The sequence below is a fragment of the Alosa alosa genome, chromosome 22, assembly GCF_017589495.1.
Source record: "Alosa alosa isolate M-15738 ecotype Scorff River chromosome 22, AALO_Geno_1.1, whole genome shotgun sequence".
Lineage (NCBI taxonomy): Eukaryota > Metazoa > Chordata > Actinopteri > Clupeiformes > Clupeidae > Alosa > Alosa alosa.
The window spans coordinates 18,853,828-18,881,350 of NC_063210.1; the positions used below are offsets into that span (position 1 = coordinate 18,853,828).

General features: G+C 40.3%; 2 protein-coding genes and 1 long non-coding RNA gene across 4 annotated transcripts; all 3 read right to left on the bottom strand.

Moving 5' to 3' along the window:
• Nucleotides 1–587: 587 nt before the first annotated feature.
• LOC125288011 lies at nt 588–3,071 on the bottom strand. Its single transcript, XR_007192427.1, has 3 exons — nt 2,868–3,071; nt 1,112–1,321; nt 588–631 (listed from the first exon to the last, which is right to left on the bottom strand). It is a non-coding gene; the product is annotated as an uncharacterized LOC125288011 (long non-coding RNA).
• An 8,912-nt stretch (nt 3,072–11,983) lies between these two features.
• LOC125287073 (cytochrome P450 2F2-like) lies at nt 11,984–17,705 on the bottom strand. Its single transcript, XM_048232493.1, has 9 exons — nt 17,478–17,705; nt 15,397–15,559; nt 15,079–15,231; nt 14,513–14,673; nt 14,187–14,360; nt 13,884–14,022; nt 13,240–13,427; nt 12,736–12,877; nt 11,984–12,582 (listed from the first exon to the last, which is right to left on the bottom strand). The coding sequence occupies exons 1-9, from the start codon at nt 17,637–17,639 to the stop codon at nt 12,392–12,394; spliced, it is 1,473 nt and encodes a 490-aa protein (XP_048088450.1). The 5' UTR covers nt 17,640–17,705; the 3' UTR covers nt 11,984–12,391.
• A 2,035-nt stretch (nt 17,706–19,740) lies between these two features.
• Nucleotides 19,741–26,807, bottom strand: LOC125287075 (cytochrome P450 2F2-like). Of its 2 annotated transcripts, XM_048232497.1 has the most exons (10): nt 26,410–26,507; nt 26,201–26,292; nt 24,430–24,592; nt 24,057–24,209; nt 23,679–23,839; nt 23,065–23,241; nt 22,490–22,628; nt 20,960–21,147; nt 20,545–20,686; nt 19,741–20,368 (listed from the first exon to the last, which is right to left on the bottom strand). In XM_048232497.1, the coding sequence occupies exons 3-10, from the start codon at nt 24,458–24,460 to the stop codon at nt 20,178–20,180; spliced, it is 1,182 nt and encodes a 393-aa protein (XP_048088454.1). In that variant the 5' UTR covers nt 24,461–24,592; nt 26,201–26,292; nt 26,410–26,507; the 3' UTR covers nt 19,741–20,177. The 2 variants fall into 2 exon arrangements, with proteins under 2 accessions (XP_048088454.1, XP_048088452.1); XM_048232495.1 differs by lacking the exon at nt 26,201–26,292 and having other exon boundaries at nt 26,410–26,807.
• Between the last annotated feature and the right edge of the window lie 716 nt (nt 26,808–27,523).

The window sequence follows — 27,523 nt, forward strand, 5'->3', positions numbered from 1 at the left end:
TGCATATCCTTAGGAATATGTAGATGTAGTAGCATAGGAGGTAGAGGAAGGAAGGAAGGTAAGAGCATGGTAAGTGTGTATCAGGTGTGTGAGGTTGTCAGAATGCTGCGTGCAGTGTGAAGTCCCCTTCAGAGGTAAAGGTTACTCTTTTCGGGGAGGAACAGATACTCAGATAGAGCAATTATGAAAAACATGGAACAAGGAACAAGGAACAAGGCTAGGCTTCTGATCAAATCAGAGACTAGCATGTAGGCTAAAACAGAGGACTAAATCTCAGTAGCGCAGTGTAGCCTGGCACAGTGATATTTTCACATCTCTCTGTTGTCACTTCTTCAATTCAGAGTCTAACAAAGTGCATAGCTTTGGTGAAGTCATGTGTTGCTAGATTCTTATGTGTTACTTTAGTGAAATCATTACTTACTAGATTCATGTTCCATCTAGTCTCCTGTTCCAACATGTCAAACTGCAAGGTGAGTCTGAGTGTAAAACTGCAGTTGCCTATAGTTCTAGCAATGGATAGGACAAATGATAAGTTGGGGATATCCAGTATGTTGCCAGCCATCTGAAGAGACAAGACAGCAGACACTGCCAGGAATGGCCAGACTATTCTCCACGACATCTCCATGAAGGTCTGTATAAACTAACACATAACAGCACATGCTTAATCATTTTTGAAGCTGCTGATGAATGGTAAAAATCACCAGCTTCACTGTACAGTATTTTCTTTGTTTTAAAGCATATTTTTGGATATTTTTTAAGACCTTAATAAAGAGTTTTACTTGATTTGTATACTTGTTGTTGCCATTGTAAGAACAATGTTTTAATATTAGCCTACATTGTTGAAAACATAAATGAAAGTATTAAAATAAAATAAAATCATGATCAAAGAAGTGCTAATTATTGTGTTTTCCTGCATTCAACACCAACAAATGTGCACCTATGCTTGTTGTTTTATGTTAAAAGTGCAGTGGAGCCTGGCACCATTTAATATTTTCACATCTCTCTGTTGTCACTTCTTAAATTCAGAGTCTAACAAAGTGCATAGCTTTGGTGAAGTCATGTGTTACTAGATTCTTACAGTATGTGTTACTTTAGTGAAATCATTACTTACTAGATTCATGTTCCATCTAGTCTCCTGTTCCAACATGTCAAACTGCAAGGTGAGTCTGAGTGTAAAACTGCAGTTGCCTATAGTTCTAGCAATGGATAGGACAAATGATAAGTTGGGGATATCCAGTATGTTGCCAGCCATCTGAAGAGACAAGACAGCAGACACCGCCAGGAATGGCCAGACTATTCTCCACGACATCTCCATGAAGGTCTGTATAAACAAACACATAACAGCACATGCTTAATCATTTTTGAAGCTGCTGATGAATGGTAAAAATCACCAGCTTCACTGTACAGTATTTTCTTTGTTTTAAAGCATATTTTTGGACTTTTTATGCCTTTAATGAGACAGGACAGTGGAGAAAGAGAGTCAGGGGTGGGATCTGGAAAGGACCACGGGGGCGGGAATCAAACCCGGGTACGTGGTGTATGGTGGAGGTGCCCCAGCCAGTCGCGCCATGGCCGGGGCCTCTTTACAGTATTTTCATGGGCTAATAAAGGAGTATAGGTAGGAAGAGATTAGGTGGGTCCTACATTTCTTAAATATAACTTTGCAGTGCTCAGGGAACCAGCCTTGTAGGCTCCCATAGTGTGGCCTTATCTTAGAGGAAAGAGAAATTCAAAATATCCAAGAAGAAAGGATTTTTTTTAATGAGATCTCTCCTTGGTTTAGCCGATTCCTGCTAAGCATAACTGAACTAAATTTAACATCAATACCCGCTTCTCATATTTTTTGAGAACGCTAGAGAAATAGCCTTGCTCTTGTCTCAGTTCAACACTGCAAAAATTGCTTATCTAATAAAAATCTAACCAGGTGTTATTTATCTTATATCAAGATCAAAAATTCTTGTTGGTATTGTTTTCTGTATAAAGAAAGTTACCCAGCACTTTCTCATGAAATCATTTGACTTGATTTAATAAGAGTTTGACTTATTTTAAGACATTTCATCATGGAAACTGACTGCCAGTGCGTTAAGTAAATTTGTCTTTAAAAAAGGGAAATTTGGCTGCCAGTGCGTTGAGTACTCAAACAGTCAAACTGTTATTAACCATTTATAAAGCACGTTGGGTTAACAGTATTATGTACAATGTGCTTTATAAATAAATGTACTTAAATTGACTTGACTTCTCTCTCTCTCTCTCTCCCACCCTCTCTTTTCCACTTCTTCTCACTTCCTCTCCTCTCCCAGTGTCCCTCCTTCTCATTCTCCCATCCTCTCTCTCTCCCATTCTCTCCCTTTTCTCTCTCTCCTTCTCTCCCTCTGTCTTTCTCCCTTGTCTCTAATACAGATGGACAATCTGATCAGCAGCAGTATGTATCTGGTGCTAGGAATATCACAATGTGATGACAATCATCCTGGAACATCATTTTTATTGGGCAAAGGGAGGATTGCACTTTTTTTAAGACCTTAATAAAGAGTTTACTTGATTTGTATACTTGTTGTTGCCATTGTAAGAACAATGTTTTAATATTAGCCTACATTGTTGAAAACATAAATGAAAGTATTAAAATAAAATAAAATCATGATCAAAGAAGTGCTAATTATTGTGTTTTCCTGCATTCAACACCAACAAATGTGCACCTATGCTTGTTGTTTTATGTTAAAAGCGCAGTGGAGCCTGGCACCATTTAATATTTTCACATCTCTCTGTTGTCACTTCTTAAATTCAGAGTCTAACAAAGTGCATAGCTTTGGTGAAGTCATGTGTTACTAGATTCTTACAGTATGTGTTACTTTAGTGAAATCATTACTTACTAGATTCATGTTCCATCTAGTCTCCTGTTCCAACATGTCAAACTGCAAGGTGAGTCTGAGTGTAAAACTGCAGTTGCCTATAGTTCTAGCAATGGATAGGACAAATGATAAGTTGGGGATATCCAGTATGTTGCCAGCCATCTGAAGAGACAAGACAGCAGACACCGCCAGGAATGGCCAGACTATTCTCCACGACATCTCCATGAAGGTCTGTATAAACAAACACATAACAGCACATGCTTAATAATTTTTGAAGCTGCTGATGAATGGTAAAAATCACCAGCTTCACTGTACAGTATTTTCTTTGTTTTAAAGCATATTTTTGGACTTTTTATGCTTTTAATGAGACAGGAAAGTGGAGAATGACAGGAAGTGAATGGGAAAGAGAGTCAGGGTGGGATCTGGAAAGGACCACAGGGCGGGAATCGAACCTGGGTAGGTGGCTTATGGTGGAGGTGCCCCAGCCGGTCGCGCCATGGCCGGGGCCACTGTACAGTATTTCCATGGGCTAATAAAGGAGTATAGGTAGGAAGAGATTAGGTGGGTCCTACATTTCTTAAATATAAGTTTGCAGTGCTCAGAGAACCAGCCTTGTAGGCTCCCATAGTGTGGCCTTATCTTAGAGGAAAGAGATTCAAAATATCCAAGAAGAAAGGATTTTTTTAATGAGATCTCTCCTTGGTTTAGCCGATTCCTGCTAAGCATAACTGAACTAAATTTAACATCAATACCCGCTTGCTCTTGTCTCCAGCCAAGTTCAACACTGCAAAAATGTATTATCTAATAAAAATCTAACCAGGTGTTATTAAAGGAAAACCGAATATTCATCATCATTTTTTATTTAGGCTGTATTTCCAGTAGTGGCGTCACATAGTTTTTCCACCAGATGGCGCAGCAGCAAGACGTAACTTTGTTGGAAGTTAATCTAAAGTGGGTTGGAAAAACAATGGACGCTACCTACAAGGACAGCACTGTAGTTTACCGCAGAGAATGTCTAATAAGGGTAGGATGATTTTCACATGAAATGTCATTCCCATTTCTTCTTGAAGCCAAAATAAATCGGACATGCCTGGTTTTTACAGCAAGTAGGCCTATGTTAATCTAATACTAATAATTTTAAGTTTTTTCTATAGCCTAGGAGCTATGTAAAATAATGTTACTGTTAGCATTGGTTGGGTGATGGAGGCCAATTTGATTGTTGTTGCATTTGTAGAAAACCATAAATGTGGTTACACCAAGCAAATTGATAACAGCACTGTAATTGTATCTTTCGACTGTCATCTCATTCTTTTCTGACCATAGCCTAGGCTACTAACAGGAGCTAAGTGAGTTAGCCACAACACATTCAAGTAAGAAAGAGCATGGCTCAAAGTAAAGTTAGAGCTGAGACGACGTAATTGACTACATAAATTCGTCAAAGTGAAATTTGTGTCAACTCGATGCAATGTAGATTTATTAACACACCCGTGATGATCTACATCCCTATTTAAACCAAATATTTTAGAGCACACTATGAGAGATGTATCCAGGACAGGGCTGTAGGTACACATATTTGTTGCACGTGCTACAAAAATCATTCTGTGCGATGGATGATTTACCAACGTTACACCAGTCCGATACAGTTTTGCCTACGGACATGCGTGAGACTGAGACGCCTGTGTGTTTGTTTGAAGTGTGTGTGTAGGGTGTGAGAGGGGAATCCATGTGCTTTGATTCCAGCTTGGTAGTTGTAGTCTATGCGATTAAAAAGCATGTGTGTGTGAAGTATCCAAACAATGATAACACTTTCATTATGGCTGCTTTAGCCACAGACCTTCAGGTACTGTACAGTGGGTCCCATTTAGAAGTGGCCACTTCATTTGCGCTTTCTGTGATTCACGCAGCTTTGTGAAATGCATTACAACTTTTCGCCACGAGGTGGCAGCTTAAGTCTGCTTGATACTGTAAGCCATTGGTTCCCAAAGGAGATTTTATTTGGATCGCCAGCATAGCCTAGTGACAATTTATGTTGTGTAATAGGCCTAGCTTATACCTTATGTAGCTTAGGAAAGCTAACAGCTTTCTATTAGGATCTAGTTTTTTAAGTCACGGTTTTGTCATAACTCCCTCTATGCACTTTTGCATTTAGAATAGCTCTGAAACTGGGGGGCGAACACATCGCAGAGGGGACGCCAGAGCATGGATATCTCAATCGCAAAATTAAATAATTAGACAGTTTCCAGTTATACTAGGACTTTATAGAGGAGATTGTTCATATATGATTTATTACCTACAGCTACCAATGCAATGTTACCACTTATTTTCTAACTCTAGGGTGGTATACCTTGTCAAAAATCTTATTCCCCTCAGATGGTACTGCCCAACCCTTCAGGCTCATGGACTAACAAGAGTGTACAAGGAGCTCAGTTGAATGTAGGTTTCAACACTGGTCTACAGTATAGCTTTCTATCTAGACTATCTTTTGGCCACCCTGCTGACTATTTTATTTATTACCTTTGTCGTATCAGATATTCAGACTCGGGCCAGAAATTAAGTCAAAAATTAAAAAGCAAAAAAATTAGGTGTTGTAATCACAATATCTCTGGCTGATATTGGCGGAAATTGAAAGTGTAGGATCATTATGACACCCTCTGAATGCATGCCAAGTTTCGTGGACTTTCGTTCATGGGGGGCTTTACAATACATTTATTTATGTGTACATTTAGTGACCGTACACCAACAGAGTTTTCTGTGAATATCTTGAGAACCGTAGGGCCTAGGATGACCAATTTTTTGTGTATGTTTGCCTCCAGGGGTCATGTTAACCCATTCCATATGCACACATGTGCATATTCACACACACACACATACATTCACAGTAATCATCCGTATGACACATACAGACACAGTAGACATATGTACGCAAGCATGCACATGCACCACACACACAGGCACACACATAGGCACACCCACAAGCACATGCACTCACACACACACACACACACACACACACAGGTTCCTGCTGGAAGTGGTGTTGGTGGCTGCCCTGTAGGTGGCACTCTTCCCTGTGTCCAAAAGCCAGCAAACAAATATCAATCCTAATATCCTATTGCAGTGACAGGGACACTGTACTGCAGGAGATGTTTTCCTTTGCCTGAATGTTAAATTGAGGTCCTGACTCACCATGGTTGTTAAAGATCCCATGGCACTTATCGCAAAGAGTAGGTGGTTCCCTGATTTGCTTTATTTATGTACACATTCATAAAGACACACACACACACACACACACACACACACACATACACACACACACAAAAAACACACACACACACACACAAAGACATGCAAACACACACACACTACACATGCACACACACATACATGCACACACACGACACGCACACAAACACATAAACACACATACACACACACACCCTCACACACATGCACCCACACATACAAACACCTACATAGACAAACACACACACACACACACACAAAAACACACACAAAACACATATACACAAAAACAACCACACACTCTGCACACACTCAATTACAAACACGCAAAAAAGGAACAAAGTAGGAAATGATCACAATTTGACAAGCGTGACTTATTTTTGTGGGAAAAATGTGCTGGACTGGGCGGCGGTCATATTTTGTACCACTCTTCGGTACATCTAGTTTAAAATGTTATAAAAGTATGCTAGGAATAACTTCAGTTTATTATTGATTATTATTGATATTATTGATTATGGTTGAGGTTATATAAATACATGTTTTACAGTTTTCAAACTCGTTCTCTCATCATGATGTCTACAAACCATAGTGATAATTTTATACCACACCTTGTCTTGTGATTTAGTTTGACATGTAAGGTGCCCTTGTATTTTTATATTTATTTCCATGTCTCCTTCCCTGTCCTTGTGCTGTCTTTTGAGCTTTGTGAGCTTTGAAGTTCGATACGATTTGTAAAACAAAGAGATGTTTTGCATACTGTAGGCCTATGCAACTTCCGACTATTGTCATGAATGCATTTTGTGTGAACAGAAGAAAGCTTGTCATTGGCAACTGGTACATACTGTAGGCCCAGCAAGTTTGCTGAAAACACGGCTCATTTCACGCCTTTTTTTAGGACTGTATATAGCCTAGTTCACAACATCAATTTAGCCATTAAACCAGTAATGAAATTATGGATATTAGTTTATTTCTGGCCTACCAATGTGTGGACTAAAAAAAGATATTTGAAACATTTTCAAAAAACAATTTCATGTATTTGTGTGTGCCTTCAGATTTACATTCAATCTTTGCCTATTTCCATCTTGATAACACCATATTTCCAGATCAGACTGTAAGGCCAGGATTTTGGGCCAAAGCAGCCAAATGGCCACCCCCATCTCAAACTAATTATCAACCAAACTCAAACCAACAGAGTAACTGCTTTGATGGTCACTTCTGAAATCTCTGTATTGTTGTGAAATCTCTCTTATGTTGTGAACATAACATTCATGTTTGGTCTTGAATTAAAGTGGGTAGCATGCAGTCTGATAATGGTTTCATCATAACCTAATGTATCTGTGCATAGTTGTAGACTGTATGTGCATATCCTTAGGACTATGTAGATGTAGTAGCATAGGAGGTAGAGGAGGGAAGGAAGGAAAGAGCATGGTAAGTGTGTATCAGGTGTGTGAGGTTGTCAGAATGCTGCGTACAGTGTGAAGTCCCCTTCAGAGGTAAAGGTTACTCGTTTCGGGGAGGAACAGATACTCAGATAGAGCAATTATGAAAAACATGGAACAAAGAACAAGGAACAAGGCTAGGCTTCTGATCAAATCAGAGACGAGCATGTAGGCTAAAACAGAGGACCAAATCTCAGTAGCGCAGTGTAGCCTGGCACAGTGATATTTTCACATCTCTCTGTTGTCACTTCTTAAATTCAGAGTCTAACAAAGTGCATAGCGTTGGTGAAGTCATGTGTTACAAAATTCTTATGTGTTACTTTAGTGATATCATTACTTACTAGATTCATGAGTCTCCTGTTCCATAACATGGCAAACTGCAAGGTGAGTTTGACTTATTTTAAGACATTTCATCATGGAAACTGGCTGCCAGTGTGTTAAGCAAATTTGTCTTTAAAAAACTGTTATTAAATTAAGTCAAAATTATCTTTCGAGAGAGTGCTAGGTACAGTGAGTCTCTTTATACTAAAAACAAGATCTTTTATCTTTATTTCTCCTTGAGGGAGTTCTGAAAAACAGGACAGAATTTGGTCATTTCCAAATGAGATCTGATTTCTCTCTTTGAGGAAAAAAAAAGCTGTGGCAGCGTTGTCACTGCAGAATAGCAGACTCCCTTTGAAAATGGCTCACCCGAGTGACAGTGTTATGCAGAGGGTCTGCTGTTGTACATGTTGCATGTTGGTGTAGGTGTAGATATATGAAAATAACTTTACAACCATTGTTGAATTGATTATACAGTATGGGTGACATGGTCAGAAATAATCTGGCCTTACATTAAAAAAACATGGCCTTTGTCATAGCTTACAAGGTATTTGTCTGTAAGATATTTGTAAATATTATACAAATATATATACTCTTTTGATCCTGTGAGGGAAATTTGGTCTCTGCATTTATCCCAATCCGTGAATTAGTGAAACACACTCGGCACACAGTGAACACACAGTGAGGTGAAGCACACATTAATCCTGGCGCAGTGAGCTGCCTGCAACAACAGCGGCGCTCGGGAGCAGTGAGGGGTTAGGTGCCTTGCTCAAGGGCACTTCAGCCGTGCCTACTGGTCAGGGTTCGAACCAGCAACCCTCCGGTAACAAGTCCGAAGTGCTAACCAGTAGGCCACGGCTGCCCCCATGGCATATACGTGTTTGGTTTTGACATATGTTTGGTGCACTAATTCTGGTTCCTGAACGGAACTCCGTTGATTTTTGCAAACGGAGTGCATTACCACCATCTGCTGGACTGAGGTGTGATGGCAAGTGTATCCTGTAGCTTCGTTCTGGTTACAATGAATAAGGCGCATGCGTGACTGTTATCCTACGTGGCACACGGTGATACGGTTACGTGGCATGTTAGATATAGCCTACGTTCCAACATTTGGAATCGATGATCAGGTCCCTCTAATCTGAGACTGGGTTGAGTAGAACTACTTTAATTTATGTCAACAGCAATGTCATGCTGTTGTTGTCAAAAGTTGCTTAGTATTTATGTTAAGTTAGTTAGTATTCATGCTTTTGAGTATACCAAGACTGGCTCCAATAGTCGACTGGCTCCAACATGTGCTACGGCTAACCCTGTTAGTTAGCAGTCAAGCTTTCGATAGTTCTTGACATGGATTAAGACATGGAAGCAGTTCATCAGTTGCATCATGTACGTAGGATACAACTTAAAATATGCAAGTCTGTGTGTTTAAATAGATAGAATTACAAAAGTACTTACATTTTCGTTACGGTAAAGCAATTTGACCAGCATAGCACGTATCGTCGACACCCTGCTCGTTCTCTTTTCCAGAGGGGTGGCTCCAGGTGGCACAGGCTACCCCAGTCTACTAGTCTACGATTGGCCATTAAAATGGTCTAAGGCGGGACCTTTCTTGATGCACTTGCAGCAATTTGAAGTGTCAGACATCAGAAATGTAAGTGGCAAACATGCTTGCCTTTATTGGCCTGCGGCACAATTGAACTGCAGACCGAAAGGATTCCCCGATCAGGAAATACTCCTTAATTCGCAACTTTGTGTAGGCTTAACAGAGGTAGCCTAAATATTGTGCCTATGGCGATGACAGCTTTAAAAAAAAAAAAAAACATTTATTTCACTTGTCTCGCTGGATTGAAGGCAGAATGTGGGCTGTTGCGCAAATATATGAATGAGGGTTGGGAGATTCTGTTAACAAAAACCTAAAGTTTTGCAAACATTTTCTCCATTATTATCGTAAAATATGTCTCCATGCAGGGCAGGGCTGGTTCTAACCTAGGCTAGGCTACTATATTTGGGTGGGCTATGGCTATTGCTGTATAATTGTGGTAGTTATTTGTTGTACAATGAATAGAGACTAGAATATTGTAGTCTTTTTAAACATAACATGTCAAATTAACTCATTAAGAAGAGTTAGAGCCTTTTGTGATAATGAACCATTTTGAGTTGCATTAATGTTTCCCATGCCTGATCTTGTCTGGTTCCATGTTTGAGTTAAGATAATATTGTATTTAATAAATAAATAGCACAGTCTGAGCTCCCCAGCCAGCTATCATTGAACGGTCACCTGATAGACAAGAGATCTTACCAGATCCTGCCAGTAGCCCTTTCATTCCCTCTCTCTCTTATCACACTTTCTCTCTCACTCTCCTTCTCAATCCTACGTGTCAGAGTTTGTGTTTCGGCTATGAACTATTTCTAAATTAAAACCCTTTGTTTCTCATAAGGATCTGGAAACATTCATTCATGCCTTCATTACATCAAGCCTGGACTACTGCAGTTCTCTCTTTTGGTTTAACTCATTCCACTGCTGCTAGATTGCAACTAGTCCAACTAGAGGAGAGAGCATATAACTCCAGTGTTGTCCCAACTACACTGGTTACCTGTGAGATTTAGAATATATTTCAAAATGTTACTATTTGTTTTCAAAGCTTTGAATGGTTCAGCACCAAAATATATTTGTGATCTTATTAGTCCTCACCACCCTTAGCTCACTCAGGTCTTCCTCCCAACAACTTCTTTCTGTTCACCCTTCCCGTCTAAAAACAAAAGGTGACCAGGGCCTTCTCTGTTGCTGCTCCTTGGCTCTGGAATAGTCTTCCTCCCTATATTAAGTCCAGTCCCACCTTAAGAGTTTTAAATCTAATTTAAAAACCCATCTTTTCTCCCTAGCTTTTAGTACACTAATCTGCCCCATGATTTAATTTCTTAAGTCCATTCTTATTTTCATTTAAATTTTCTTTGCTAATTTTATTTAATTATTAACACTATAATCACGACTACCTGTTATTTTTTCCCTATCACTTTTGAGTTTATTTACTGTTAAATAGTATGTTATCTTCTAATATAATCTTTATTTTTATTTCAAATTATTATTCTTTTATTTATTTATTTATTTATTTATTTATTTATTTATTTATTTATTTATTTATTATTACTATTAACACAGCTTTATTATTATTTTATCTACTCTTTATTTTATTTAATTTCTTATGTAGGCATTTTGTATTATTTTGTATTGTTTTTTGTTGTTATTATTCACAACATTTAACCATTTCTAAAGCATTTTGGGTTAACAGTATTATGTACAATGTGCTTTATAAATAAATGTACTTAACTTGACTTGACTTCTCTCTCTCTCCCTCTCCCACCCTCTCTTTTCCACTTCTTCTCACTTCCTCTCCTCTCCCAGTGTCCCTCCTTCTCATTCTCCCATCCTCTCTATCTCCCATTCTCTCCCTTTTCTCTCTCTCCTTCTCTCCCTCTGTCTTTCTCCCTTGTCTCTAATACAGATGGACAATTTGATCAGCAGCAGTATGTACCTGGTGCTAGGAATATCACAATGTGATGACAATCATCCTGGAACATCATTTTTATTGGGCAAAGGGAGGATTGCACTTTTTTTAAGGCCTTAATAAAGAGTTTTACTTGATTTGTATACTTGTTGTTGCCATTGTAAGAACAATGTTTTAACATTACATTGTTGAAAACATGAATGAAAATATTAAAAGTAAAATAAAATCATGATCAAAGAAGTGGCAATAATTATGTTTTTCTGCATTCAACAATAAATGGCCCGTGGAGCAAAGGACCTCCTTAACAGCAACCTGTGTTTGTGTGTGTGTGTGTGTGTGTGGCTATTAGTGAAAGTTTCTATGCCTTAATAAGAGGCAATTGTTTTGATGTGAACTTAATGTATAGAGGGGTGCTATTTATCAATAAATAAATAAGATCCACAACCATCAAAATAATATTTTTATATTTAAATATTAGTTTTATCTAATATTTTCATATTCAAAATTATGTTTCACTTATTTAAAATAAGTATTTAAGCAATATGGTAGCCTGGGTGTTCCCATGCTGCCTTGCGCGCGATTTGATTGACGCTGCTAAGGCAGCCTGGAAACTACCGCCCTAATTTTTGCCTCAGATAGGGTTTGGTTCCCAGACCACGTCTCATTGAGAAGTGGTGGCGCTAGCCAGGCTAGCAATATGGCACAAGTGAGAGTGGCATAAGAAAAGAAGTCCCTGAAGTACAAAATGCTTGTTTACAAGTGAGAGTGGTGTTGGTTAAGGATATCACGGCTTTGTTAGGGAAATGGGTAGGAAAAAAGGCAGAGAAATGGGTAGAAACGTTTCTAGAATTGGTCTTCAGGATGGTGTATAAACACCAGTGTTTTTTTGTTTGTTTTTCTGTTTGTTTGTTTGTTTGTTTGTTTTTGGTAGGGGGAAAAACACAAAATGGACAGGTAGAGGACCATGAGGGGCAATTTGCTGAATTTCACAAAACATTTCAGGGATTAGAATTGTGGACAGAAAATAAAAAGTCATTAGACATTAGTTCCGGTCTTCTCTCAGGTGGACAGCAACATGGAACGGTTTGGGTGCCTGTGTGCCCCCAAACACCATGCCATAATCAGGAACTCCCTTCTCCTCTGGCCAGACCAATCGGAAGCGACGAAGCAATGTGACCAGGATGAGGAAGAGTTCCATGCGAGCAAGCCCCTCCCCCAGACACATACAGGAACCTGAGAGAATCAGATTTGCCCTTGTAAACATCAGCACTGTCAATACAGTCATGCAGATGAATATTTATGTTAAAGTTTTAACACATTGTAATGTTCGTAAATTAGTCTAATCATTCTGGTGATTATATATAAAGTCCAACAGGGCAGATATACCTGCAGAGAAGGGCATGAAGGCATCAGGTTTGACAAACTCCCCCCTCTCATTTAGGAAGTTCTCTGGGTTGAAGCCATGAGGGAACTTCCACTGACCCTCCTCACGTAGAGCTGAGGACAGGAAAGGAATGACCATCATGCCCTGGAGAGGTGGAGACATAACACAAAACAACTACTGAGTCAGGATTAAGGTGCTCTGTGTAGTTCTTTTAGTTTAAGACGTTGAAAATTACCAAAAACAGCCAACAGAATGTGAACAACTGTTGACGTAATGTCAAAATCAAAAACACCATGCACTGTGTTACCCAGATATTCACTAAAGTTAGCATGCTGTCCAGTTAGCACTGGGGCAGCTCTCTTGTAATACCACTTTGCACCACAGGTGGTGCTCTATTAAAGGTATTACAGTGGAATGCATACAATACAAACACAATACAATGCACGGGAAGAGTACCTGTAATGTCAACAATGCAACCAAGTTACAATGATGGCAGTGAGTGTTACCTTGGGAATATTGTATCCCTGGATGTGTGTGTCTGTGGTTGTGGTGTGAAACATGCTGAGGGGGACCGTATCAGCTAGCCTTTGGGCTTCATGGATCATCGCCTGGATGTAGGGCATGGACAGGCGATCCTCAAAGCACACCTCCTCACGAGATCCCAGCACTTCCTCGATCTCCTGGTAGCAGCGCTCTGAGTGTATTGGCAGACAGACAGACAGCATGCACACACACACACACACACACACACACACACACACACACACACACACACACACACACACACACACATTAACATCCTGTTGAGGAGTGGATACACAGTCAGTGGATACACTAACAATGGATACACACATAGTCATGTGTTGGCTATAACTTGGCTAGGGGTTCAGTTTGGTTAAAGTAATGCAAAACATTAAACTGGAATTTCCAGCAAGCCATCTGTAAATTATCTGTTGATGGACTAAGCAATGTCATAGCTCTATATCTGATGTCTAGAATTTGCACAAATATAGGTTTGGCATGGCATGATGGTAGGTGATGGTAGGCATGATGAGGTAGTCAGAAGCAGTATACAGAAAGAGTATATATACGTATACTTACACTATACTGCTAGACATAAAAAACAATGAGTTTGACTTTGAGCTCACACCTTGTATGTGAGGGTGGGTCATAAGGTAGAGTGTTGCTGTCCTTAGTGTGTTGGAGGTGGTGTCAGTCCCAGCAATCAGCAGGTCAAACAACATGGCTGCCAGTTGACTGTCCTCAAAGGTGGTGCCTTTATCTGCCCTCTAAAACACACACACACACACACACACACACACACACACACATACACACATACAGGCACACAAACACACATCAGTGTACATTTTAATAAGTCTTAGTAAGCTCCATACTTTCCATTGCATGACTTTGCCATCATTTGACTTCTCATATTGTCCCATGAACTTACTTTCTCTAACTCATCCAGATAGCAGTCGATTAGGTCTCTTGGCTGACCTGAAACCCACGAGTCTTTGTGCTCAGCTACCGCATTTTGTATATGGCCCTGAACACGGTCATGTAAATCAAATGCCCGCTTGCAAGGCAGAGGCAAGCTTCTAATGAATGGAGCAATTTCATAAAGCTGCATCAAGAAAGAATAAGAAATGTTACACAACATGTAGTTGCAACATTTATCTCATTGTTTGTAACAATTCAATCTCAACAAAAACGTAGGCAAGAAACAGTCAAGGCACCCAAAAAAGCATATCACCAAGATCAAGAATTGCCTCATACTATTGCCCAGGGATCAAAGACCAATTTAGTCAGTTCTTCAATCATGAGAATGAGGTTCTTGAAGTAGGGGTCATCATAGTCAAATCGAGATCCAAAAATAATGGAACAGACGATGTCAGAGGCAGCAAAGTGGAAGAGATGCTGAGGATCCATAGACTTCCCTGAAAGAGAGAGAAAGAGAAAGAGAGAGAGAGAGAGAGAGATAAGATAAAGAGAAAGAAAGAGAGAGTGTGTGTGAGAGAGAAAGGAAGATAAAGAGAGAGAAAGAAAGGGAGAAAGAGGGACTCCACTCATATGTGTGTGTGTGTGTGTGTGTGTGTGTGGGGGGGGGGTTGAAGGATATAGATTGATATAAATAGATAAAAAAAAACTAATTGTTGGTGGGGTACATATTATAGATTTGTCATTTGTTGTAAAATATTTACTTGCTGAAACAGATTTTGTATTATACTGCACCCTAGTGGACATAGTCATAGTAAGTTGTGATACCTGCATATTTTCAACATTTTGCATTATACCTCACACTGGTGTACAAAAGCTGCCTGAATCAAGTTGCTGTTGAGTACCTGCATGTTTTTCCACCTCGGCACAGATGTGTTGGGTTTCTTCTAGAATCTTCTCTTCCATGGAGCGCTTCCCCATCCCAAAGTTGCGCAGCGTGGTCAGGGCGAAGCGCCGGTGCTCCTGCCACTTTGGACCATAATCTGCCAGAACCACACCTAGACACACACACACACACACACATTGTCATTTATTCATGCAGTGACAACAATATTGGAAACACACACATATGGAAACTTGATTAGTACACCTACATATTCAGTGTGTGTGTGTGTGTGTGTGTGTGTGTGTGTGTGTGTGTGTGTGTGTGTGTGTTGCCTTGCCTTTGCACTGAGTGATATGACAGACCATCAGGTGATTTGGTCGTCCAGCAAATTCAGTGGCTTTAGAGACGAGAGCTTCTCTGATGACCTTTTGACTGGCCAGTACCACAGCAGGACGAGGACCAAAATACAGACTATAGACAGGGCCATAGCGCTCTGTCAACTGAACAGACACACACACACACACGTCACACACACACACACAGAGAGTTTTGAATTATAAGTCATTGTTTAATGATAAGTCATTGTTTAATGACTTATAGTTTAATGTTTTTACTATCGTTATTTAACCAATACTGTAGGAGTAATAGCGTAGAGTCAAAAACTATCACATACACTTACATATTTTGTAAGCAGGAGACCATATCAATTCTTAAGCAAAATTGAATGGAATTGAATTGAGCTTCAAATATTGGATGCAACATATGTTGTCATATGATGCCTATTGTGTGGTCTCTGCTGTTCTATAAAGCCATTTTGAAGCTATAGAGTTTTGCCGAATTGCAAACAACTGAGCACCACTAAACTTCCAAGGATGTGTAGAAATACAGCGGCCGTTGAGTGACATTGAAAAATGTAAGGCCCTCTACAGGGACGTAGCACAAGATCCTGGGCCCCTCCATAGGCAGTCCTGATGGGCCCTCGTGTTCCTCAACCCAGGTAAAATAAAATATATTCCAGACTTTTCAAGGGCCCTCTCTCCCCTTGGGCCCCTATAATCAGTTGTGGTTTTACCACGTGAGTTATGGGGGAAGCCGTGGCCTACTGGTTAGCACTTCGGACTTGTAATCGAAGGTTTGCCAGTTCGAACCCCGACCAGTAGGAATGGCTGAAGTGCCCTTGAGCAAGGCACCTAACCCCTCACTGCTCCCTGAACGCCGCTGTTGTTGCAGGCAGCTCACTGCGCCGAGATTAGTGTGTGCTTCACCTCACTGTGTGCTGAGTGTTTCACTAATTCACGGATTGGGATAAATGCAGAGACCAAATTTCCCTCACGGGATCAAAAGAGTATATATACATACATACAGTCCAACATCCCTGACCCTCTATATCTATAGTGTTTTGGTCTGTCTTTTAATAATACGATTCCAACAAGATTATTGAAGACTTTAGTTCTTCCATTTTAAAGTATTGCTTTGCGACTTTCTCCTGCCAATTCACTGTGAGTTCAGTTATATACTGTATACCAGACTGTCTCCATTGTTTGTCATGCAGCAAATGAAGTTCAACTGAGTTTATCAGATAATATGAACTCAACTGAACTTACACAGGGCAAAAACCATGAAGCATTATTCAGGAAATACAGGCCACTCATTCTGTTCGTTTGTAGTGAGTTGGGCGTAATTCCCTAGCTGTTAGGACAACGTTCCTTTAGCTTGGAGAAGGCCTGACTTTTCCCACCAATCCTGCCATCAAAAGAGTATTATGTAATGACATACAGCTGAGGTTATGGCCCTTTACATATTCACATGGACAACAATGAACTTTGAAATCTCACTGAACTTTGAGCATAAAGACCCCAGTCATGAGAAGTGCAGCGCACCTTGAACTCCCTCTCAATAATAAAAAAATAACGGTGCAACTTTTTAGATGAAGCCTCCAAAATCATGTACATTGTATTAACATGCATACATGTTGATTTATATATAGTACATGTTGCACAATACATAGCAACATGCAAAAATATGTTTATTTATGTAATATTAAGGACTTTATCACAGATGCAAGTGCAAGTACTGTTTGACTGTTGACTGTTCTTGACAAGTGTAAATATTGTTTCTTTTCCGTTTTCAGTATTTTTTTATACGGGCTCAGCCATTCCACAGCACACTGTGACCAGAAACATGACGATTCTCAGAATAAACCAACACTGACTTCATTAGTATCAACTGGAAACATTAATAACATATTGTGGTCAAATTGGTTTTCTAGACAATAGCTACGTCAAGTGTAATGTAGCAGATGTTTTGCATAAACACAGAAATTCAGAAATTCAGGAAATTAGAGTTAGTCACATAACTTGCCTAACAAAACTCTGCAATGTGTCTGTCTGTGTGTCTTTGCATGTAGGTGCTCCTTACCTTATCCAAAGTCTTTAGTGGCTGTTGTGGGTTGATTCCCAGCAGGTTTCCCAGCAGAGGAAGTGCTCTGGGTCCAGGAGGAAAGTTCTTGGGTCTTTTCACCCTGAACAGGAAAAAGAGGAGGACGATTCCAAACCATAACAGCAGCACAGAGATCAGCATGGTTACTGTATGCGGCTGTGTGTATTACTGGTGTCTCTGATTCTGTGATTGTGATTCTCTCTTTCTCTCTCTCTGTGTGTGTGTGTGTGTGTGTGTGTGTGTGTGTGTGTGTGTGTGTGTGTGTACGTGTGTGTGTGTGTGTGTGTGTGTGTGTGTGTTTACAACTAGCTTGGCTGACATGTGCTCCATAAGGTTATCAAAGGTAATCGTAGAATGGTGTAGCAGTAAAGAGGAGAGAGGTGAGGAGGGGAGGGAAAATAAGACAGGAAGAGAGGTGGGTGAGAAGGGGAAAACGAGGGAGGGAGAGAGGGAGGAAGAGAGGTGGGTGAGAAGGGGAAAACGAGGGAGGGAGAGAGGGAGGAAGAGAGGTGGGTGAGAAGGGGAAAACGAGGGAGGGAGAGAGGGAGGAAGAGAGGTGGGTGAGAAGGGGAAAACGAGGGAGGGAGAGAGGGAGGAAGGGGCAACACGAGGGGGGAAGAGAGGGAGGAAGGGGCAACACGAGGGGGGAAGAGAGGGAGGAAGGGGAACATGAGGGGGGAAGAGAGGGAGGAAGGGGCAACACGAGGGGGGGTATGTGTGCTCGTGTGGCAGATAGAGAAAGGGACCTTATGTTAATGATTATTAACTCAGCAGATCACTGAGCGCTGCCACCAGTGTCATTGCAAAAGTTTTGTTCTTCATTCCAACCTTTTCAAGCATTGAAACGAATCTCTTAGAAAAATAAGGTTTTGGTGATTTTAATTTTAGTAACGGTAGAAAAGATCTGCTGATGCACATGTGTGAGGTTCGTGTAGTGCAATTGCTTTTTAGGCACCAAAACCCAAAATATTTTAGCTTCTAACTCAACTATTTTGCTTAAGGACAGTCCTCTTATTTAAAGCTCCAGTGATATGTCACATTTTGTGTAGGCAGTTTTGAACGATACTGTTATATGATTATAAGGTTGCATAATCAAGTTGAAACAGTTTACAAAGCATTCAGTGCCACTTCATAAAAGCCTTTATTGATATGGCATTGACATTAGAACATTCTCAACACAATATTTACAAACATGCCACCATTTATGACATCTAGTCAATTGGTATACTATATACAACTGTCAGAACTCAAGTGCAATGCAAGCAAAACACATGTTTATGTCATATAAAACTGGTTTTAAGGCTCTTAGAATGTGTAATGAATCAGCTAAATATGCCTCCCAAAATGTCATTTTTCTATTAACAGAAGTGACAAGGGACTCTTCTCTATGTAATTTATGTAACATATAATCTTCCCTTGTAAGACACTTTTTTGTGCAAATGTAATGCTGTTTGAGTCCATATTCCATTTGGCCATTCTGACTACAGATCATAGCATAGATGTGGAGCATAGCATATCACATATCGTGGCAATTAATAACAGCAGCTAAGGCTATAAGTCAGGACGCGCTTGGTCGCTTGTAAAACGCAAAGTGCACTATGTTTGCATAAAAAAACGGAATGATGTCGGGCGCTTTTCCGCTTTGAGTTGAACTTTTGAAAACATAGTGCACCTCACTTTTTATAAGCGGCAAAGCGCAGCCTGTCTGATCGCCCTCTAAGATAACAAGAAACTGAGAATATAATCAGAAGATTCACTGTAACAAAAGCTGGACAGATTTCACTACAATCTGAAATATTAAACCAACATGGTGATAAAAGACATGAAAAGTAAAATGTGCTTGGGAACATTAGCATTTATGGTTATGGATGGTTATGGTTATGGATTTAGCAGATGCCTTTGTCCAAAGCGACACATAAATACAAAACAACATAATAATATTTAAAATTGAACAGGGAACAGATTAAAATGTAGGTCAAATATAGTAAGGAGAATAGTACACAATAATATCAATTCAAGCAATAGCCTAATAAAAAGCAATGTAAAAAAGGGGAAAGGCAATAATAAAACAATAATGTCAATTCAATCAATAATATAAAAACAATGACATGCTAAGACTACATTAAGGAGAATATCAATAATAAACAATAATGTCAAATTAATTAACAACCCAATTAAAATAAAACAACATTATATAAACCATAACACATAAGCGCTTAAACAACTAAGTATATGTTGAATAGGAATGTCTTTAGACCCCTTTTAAACGACCCAAAACTACCACAGGAACGGAGAGCACTGGGCAGTTCATTCCACCAACATGGAACCACTGAAGAAAAGAGTCTGGAATTAGACCCACAGCACACTGTGACCAGTGTAAAATAATGACAACAGCAGACTGAAAGTTCTAGAGTTAATTCACGTACACTAATGTGCACATTATGTGACCATGCACATAGACATGCTTTATTGACCTCCAACATGCGAGGTGCCATGTTTTTTCCACTTATGCCTCTCTCATATAAACACGAGGGGGTCACAATGGTGTCTCCCCGAGTCACGTCATTCCACTGAGAAAAAATAGAATTAGAGCACATGAAGGTGAAGGCATGTCTATTTAAATGCTGCCATAGGAAACCTTTGACACCTGTATATGCTTACAAAAACACATCAGTTGCATTAGCTTGTGGATTCCCTTAGATGGATGGTGATGTGGAACGGTTTGGGTGCCTGTGTGCCTCCAAACACCATGCTGTAGTCAGGAGCTCCCTTCTCCTCTGGCCAGACCAATCGGAAGCGACGCAGCAATGTGACCAGGATGAGAAAGAGTTCCATGCGAGCGAGCCCCTCCCCCAGACACACGCGAGAGCCTGGAAAAATAATAAGAACATTGACCTAAATTAAAGCTGGATAGAATTGACAACTACCGGTACCTGGTCTACTAAACCAACATGGCGATAAACGACAAAAAAGTAAGACTTATTTATTTATAGGAGTTTAATACCGTCTTTAAAAAATAATGGAAGCGAGGAAATATGTGTGCTACCTGCAGAGAAGGGCATGAAGGCGTCAGGTTTGACAAACTCTCCCCTCTCATTCAGGAAGTTCTCTGGGTTGAAGTCATGAGGGGACTTCCACTGACCCTCCTCATGTAGCGCTAAGGACAGGAGAGGAACGACCAACGTACCCTGGAGAGAGAGAGAGAGAGAGAGAGAGAGAGAGGGAAAAGAGTGAGAGAGAGAGAGAAGAGAGAGAGAGAAATGAGGTGCATGTAGAAATCCAACTGCATTAGGGCAAAACTTTACATTATTCCTAAAGTCCCTTAGAACAGTTGTGCTGCTTGAACCGTATTCCACTGTTGCTATAGCAAACCTCACTCTCGCTTTCGCTAATTAAGAAGCTAACGATAACATAGGAATGTATGAGTCGCAATGTTGTGGTGCTGAAAGAGAGAGAGCTACCTTTGGAATGTTATAGCCCTGGACTTCTGTGTCGGTGGTCGTGCTGTGCAACACGCTCAGAGGAACTACATCAGCCACTCTTTGGGCTTCATGGATCACGGCCTGGACATAGGGCATGGACTGGCGATCCTCAAAGCACACCTGCTCACGAGAGCCCAGCACTTCCTCGATCTCCTGGTAGCAGCGCTCTGCATGTATGCAACAAACACACACGCACACACACACATACACATCCCACACACACACACACACACACACACACACATGAATACACACACGCACACACACACATGCACACACACACACACACACACACAGAGAGAGATGTAAAGAATAACCGAAATATATTTCTACCAACCTTTATTGGTAACACTTTTCAATAAGGGTACATAATTTAGCATTAGTTAAGTACTAGTTAAGCATTAACAAACACTTAATTCATCATTATTAAGTATGTTTTCAACATTAAGGATTAACAAATATACTTTTCCTCATTAATAGTCTTATTTAGTATGTGTTATCAGTCTGTATTCCCTTGTTATAAATTATGAATTCGTAATGTGTACATACTTAACTCACGATGAATTCATAAGGTACAAGCAGTAAATGAACTCATAATTCCTAATGTTTACATACTGAACACATGATGAATTCATAATGAAGTAGAGATTATGTCAATGTTACTGTATGTGAATACCTCACTTATTTCATTGGCAATTCAATGTTATTCATATGTACCTACAATTTCTGTCAGATTCTGCTGTTTGTACATTTGTATCGAAACTTGAATTAGCCCATGGTTGTACATTTGTTTTAGATTGTAATTTTGTTTTATGACATGTCATTTTGTGTTTGTACATTGTAAATTTGCACCCGCCAACGTAAATTGTTTTACACTTTGTAAATTTGCACTCGCAAATGTACATTTTTTGCACTTCCCGGCGGACAAATGAGTATCAAGACGTGACTTTACTTCAGAGAACACAAAAGTGGTAAGTAATGATGAACTGCAATTTAACAACTTAGGAGTACACAAAATCGGTAAGTAAAGGTGATTTCATGACGTGTTCACACACAGGCCTCTGCATTGCAACATCTGGAAAAGAGCCCACCCGGGGTCTCTAAGGTGCCTGAGGAGATTTAATCATTGCACACAGTACTGTTTACCAGCTGACAAACAGTAGGCCTACATGTACAGTATATGAAGTCTGAATAACATTGAATTGCCAATGAAAAAAGTGAGGTATTCACCTAAAGTAACACAGTTCATTATGAATTCACCATGTGTTCAGTAGGTGTACACATTAGGGATTCATCATTTATAAGGAAAACACACTGATAACACCTACTAAATAAAACTCTATTAATGAGGAAAAACATATTTGTTAATCTTTAAGTAATGTTGAAAACAAATTTAATAATGATGAATTAAGTGTTTGTTAATGCTTAACAAATACTTAGCTAATGCTAAATTGTGTACCCTTATTGTAAAGTGTTACCCCTTTATTGAAGTGCAGCTTGAGCTTCTACCCTGTATATGTGGGTGTGTCATGAGGTAGAGTGTTGCTGTCCTCAGTGTGTTGGAAGTAGTCTCTGTCCCAGCAATCAGCAGGTCAAACAAGGTGGATGCCAACTGACTGTCTTCGAATGTGGTTCCTTTGTCTAACCTCTAAAACACACAGACAGACATTTCACAGGACATACAGTATATATTGGGCAGACATGCAGTCGATATATATGTTTTTTTGTAATACTTTTGGAGCTGTTATGCCTTTAATTATTAGTAGCTAGCATAGCGGTCATATAGTTTTTATATACATAGTATATATAATTTTGTGTATATGTATATTTTTTTTTTCCGTCAATGTTCTGAATTTTTCCCGGGATACTGAAACACAGGGACACTTGGTGGGCATGTAGCCCCACTAGAATTTTACAGAAAATAAGCGCAGGTCAGATTTGAACTCAGGTCACTGTGGACACATGGACTCAAATGTGACATGGAAGCTGTAGCCAGTTGTGTAATCAATGTAGAAGACAATGTAGAAATACCATTTAAGAGCACATTAAATTGAATTTGTCTTACTACTGCCCTATTTACGTACTTTTTCAGACTCGTCCAGATAGCAGTCAATGAGGTCTCTAGGTTCTCCAGACTCCCACGATTCTTTGTGCTCTGCAATTTCTTTTAGGATGTGGCTTCTGATCCGGCTGATTAAACCATGCGCCCGTTTAATAAACGGTACAGGCAAATTCTTAATGAATGGCACAATTTCATAGAGCTGCATCAAAAGAGGGAAGAGGTAACATATTAGTAGTGTCAAAACTGTGAAGGGAGCTAAACAGAAATGATGAAAATATGGGTAATACTTTACTTTACATGACACTGTCATAACCCTAACCCTAACTTGCCATGACGAAAACCGAATGACACTTGACAGAAGCGAGTGACAGAAACGTTTTGTCATAAACGTTTATGATTTGTTTATAATGTTTATGACACGTTCATAACAGTGTCATGTCACTCTTTTGTAGATACCTTCAAGTAAAGTGTAACCAAAATATCTATGATAATAACTAGGATTCTGTAGTGGCACAGCCCTAAATGTAGTTTTGTTGAGGCAAACAATGAATGCAGCCCTGCTATTTATGGAACAAATATGAATATTTAACTATCTGATAAATAATGTCAATATATGTACAAAAGATTAAAACATACGATTGCCCAAGGGTCTAGAGCTATTTTAGCCGCTTCTTCCATGAAGATGATGATGGACTTAAAGTAGGGGTCATCATAGTCAAATCGAGATCCAAAAATAACAGAACAGATGATGTCACAGGCAGCAAAGTGGAAGAGATGCTGAGGATCCATAGACTTTCCTGAGAAAGAGAGTGTGTGTGAAAGAGAGAGAGAGACCGTGTGTGTTATAAGTGTTCTAAATTGTTTGCAACACACACACACACAACCACACACACACACACACACACACACACACACACACACACACACACACACACACACACACATACACTGTAGGTGTAAATGCATAAAAGCTGCCTATTGAATCGGAAAGCCGCATTTTTATCCCTTGAGCACCTGCATGCTTCTCTAGCTCAGCACAGGTATGTTGGGTTTCTTGTAGAATCTTCTCCTCCATGGAGCGCTTCCCCATCCCAAAGTTGCGCAGCGTGGTCAGGGCGAAGCGCCGGTGCTCCTGCCATGTGGGACCATAATCTGCCAAGATCACACCTACAAGCACATGCACAGTAATTTTAACACAACAACATATTTGAAATGCACAAATAAACATTATGGAACATTAAACATGTTTGCACTTTCACAGATCACATAAGCATTAAACCATTTGAAAACACACACACACACACACACACTGAGTCTGTGTGTGTGTGTGTGTGTGTGTGTGTAAGCATGTGTAAACATGTGTGTCTGTCTAAGTGTGTTGCCTTGCCTTTGCGTTCAATGATATGACAAATCAACATATGATCTGGTCGTCCTGCAAAGTGAGTGGCTCTGGTGACGAGAGCTTCTTTGATGACCTTCTGGCTGGCCAACACCACCGCAGGACGGGGCCCAATGTACAGACTGTAGACAGGACCATAGCGCTCGGCCAACTACACACACACACACACACACACACTTTTATTTAATGTTCAACTCGGTGAATAAGTTCAACTGAGGTCTAATTCAAGGTCAAAGTGTTTCTCACCACCATCTATCTGTCCATGTAGTGTTCACTCACAGATTAACAAGTGACCCCGAGTAGTCATAGATGGCTAAGAGCGTGTGTGTATGTGTGTGTGTCTGCTCTGAAAATAATGATCATGGCACTCGTAACTTTAAGACTCCTACTTTTTTTGACTAAGAGTAATTCACGAAGCAATTTAGCCCTAAAACTAGCACCTAAGTAGCCTGGCGGGCCATCCTATATCATTGAAATGTATAGTCTGGAATCGAACCATTTACCTCGCTTAATCCAAGGGGCGGGCAGAGAATTGTCTTTCAAACTGCCTAGGCATGCAATAGGCCAGCGCTACGACCATATCCATATCCGGTCGGCAAAACGGCAAATACATCCTTCTTCGAAAGGAATTACTTAAGTGCATTGTGTTGCTCAACTTTCAAAGAAAAGCACAAGTCCAACTCCTCCAAAGTTGACGCCAACGCTGATTCAAACAACCGCTCTTCGTTAGCCATAGCCACCTTCCTTGTTGTTCACCGTCACAGGACTGTCGTTATCCTCGACTCTCTAACAAAATAGAGCGCTGTGATTGGATAAAGTCCACGGTGTCAGCCAATAGAAATCCCTATGGTTTGATACTAGACATACAGGCTGAGCAAATTAATTTGCCGCTGCTAGGGTGCGTCTAGATTTCTAGGCTAGCACCTAAGTGTCTAAACAGCAAACTGGACACTAGAGCCTTGGGGCTTTGGGGTCAGATCTGATTGGCCTAATCTCGGTGACCTTTGCAACTGGACAGGCGTCAACCTGCAGAGGTCTTAAACAGATATCACAAACGTTGTCCCTTCAGAGTCATATGGTGACGAAAACATCACTGTGAGCATAACCATATTTGAAGGCAGTCTACATTATGTCTACATACAGTCGTGCTTCCCTGCTGTCAGTCAAACATCGACAGTGCCAGCAACACTGGACTGGACTCAGACTACAGGGAAAACTAGCCTGTATTCCCTCAGCAGATCACTCTGTATCTCATACCATCCTCCATAATGCCTCGATTGATGAGGATATACAGATTTTTACAGTTAAAGCCAGACTTCAGGTATTACCAACTACTGTAAATTTAATCTGTCAATCTGGTACCCTGACTCTCACTCACCGTTATGTATTCACCATGGACAAGACCAGTTAATAGAATCCATGTCACATATATTGAATGGCTGCAATTTCTATAAAGCATTATACTGTATCTAGACATGGCATGATTGTGGACATTATATCAAAAAGTGTACCATCCAACTTTCCACCTACAGTGTCAATACATATTAAGTGCTTTGTTAAAGGAAAATTCCGGTATTTAGCACTTTTGAGTCCCTTTTCTGGTTTGTTTTGGATGAACTAGAGTGGTGGACACCGAAATTTCGACAATTGGTCCTGTCTCAACTTTTCTGACTCATTACTCAGAGTGGCTGCCAACAGGCATGCTCAAACATGTCCTAAAACAACCCTTAATGTTCGTTTTCAAAACTGTGCAACTTACCGAGTGGTTAGTGGTGTTAGTGGCTGCTACTGTGTTATTGGCAACAGAATCACATGACTGAACCTGAATCCATTTGTGTCCTTATGTAATATCTGAATAGTGGATACAAATAAAGAAGTGAACTGTGTGTGTGTGTGTGTATGTGCGTGTGTGTGTGTATGTTTTGTGTGTGTGTGTGTGTGTGTGTGTGTGTGTGTGGGGGTATTTACCTTCTTGAAACTCTTTATTGGGTCATTTGGGTTGAACTCCAGCAGGTTTCCCAGCAGAGGAAGTGCTCTGGGTCCAGGAGGAAAGTTCTTGGGTCTTCTCACCCTGAAGAGGAAGAAGAGGAGGACGATTCCAAACCACAACAGCAGCATAGAGATCAGCATGGTTACTGTGTGTGTCTGCTCGGCTCTGAAAAATGTGGATAGGGGAGGTGAACTTTGCACGACAGAGAGAGAGAGGGAGAGAGAGAGAGAGGGAGGGGGGTGAGATTAATAACAATGACTCAGGATGTTTACTTACTTTCACCAGTACACTGGTAAAGGAAAGGGCGTGAGACTGTTTGAGTGTGTGTGTGTGTGTGTGTGTGTGTGTGTGTGTGTGTGTGTGTGTGTGTGTGTGTGTGTGTGTGTGTGTGTGTGTGTGTGTGTGTGTGTGTGTGTGTGTGTGTGTGTGTGTGTGTGTGTGTGTGTGTGTGTGTGTGTGTGTGTGTGTGTGTGTGTGTGTGTGTGTGTGTGTGTGCATGTGTGTGTGTGTGTGTGTGTGTGTGTGTGTGTGTGTGTGTGTGTGTGTGTGTGTGTGTGTAGTTGTGTCTAAAGGGTGCATGTGGAAACACAAACCCCTCTCATATGCGCCATGCATGGCAATTCAACACATTCATCACAGATTATCCAGGTTGCTATGGCTTCGGGTTGCATAAGGACACACACACGCGCACACACACAGACACATTCTTCACACACATTTCTCCCAACACACATTCCTAATTTGCCCTTTACTAAAGCAATACTTTTGTGGTGGGCAACACTTGCTTTATCTGTTGGAAGTAATTCTGTTTGTTGGTGTAACACGCATACAAAAAATAGTGGCTAAAATAGTAGCTCATTTAATTTGGTCTGGCAGACCTGTCTGGACCCGCTCCCATAGACCTCTGAAGTTCGCCTACAAAAAGGACCCAAAGCTGCCATCTTTGCCCATGATCCTGATATGGGCAAAGATGGTACCCAGATCTTATACTGTATGAGCAAAGATGTCTGTTTGTAGGTGAACTTCAGAGGTCTAGTAAAATGGATTTTCACCCTGACAGAAATCTTAGAGCCAAATCAGCTGAAAGCATCC

Excerpts from the sequence above, each read along its gene's own strand:
- LOC125287073 (XM_048232493.1), bottom strand. The coding sequence starts at position 17,639 with ATGCTGATCTCTGTGCTGCTGTTATGGTTTGGAATCGTCCTCCTCTTT. Across the intron at positions 12,878-13,239 it reads AGGGATACAATATTCCCAAG|GGCATGATGGTCATTCCTTT; the intron begins GTAACACTCACT and ends CCACCTCTCCAG. Across the intron at positions 12,583-12,735 it reads CTTCATGCCCTTCTCTGCAG|GTTCCTGTATGTGTCTGGGG; the intron begins GTATATCTGCCC and ends TGATTCTCTCAG.
- LOC125287075 (XM_048232495.1), bottom strand. The coding sequence starts at position 26,571 with ATGCTGATCTCTATGCTGCTGTTGTGGTTTGGAATCGTCCTCCTCTTC. Across the intron at positions 23,242-23,678 it reads CTCTAGACCCTTGGGCAATC|CTCTATGAAATTGTGCCATT; the intron begins GTATGTTTTAAT and ends CTTTTGATGCAG. Across the intron at positions 20,687-20,959 it reads AGGGCTATAACATTCCAAAG|GGTACGTTGGTCGTTCCTCT; the intron begins GTAGCTCTCTCT and ends CTCTCTCTCCAG.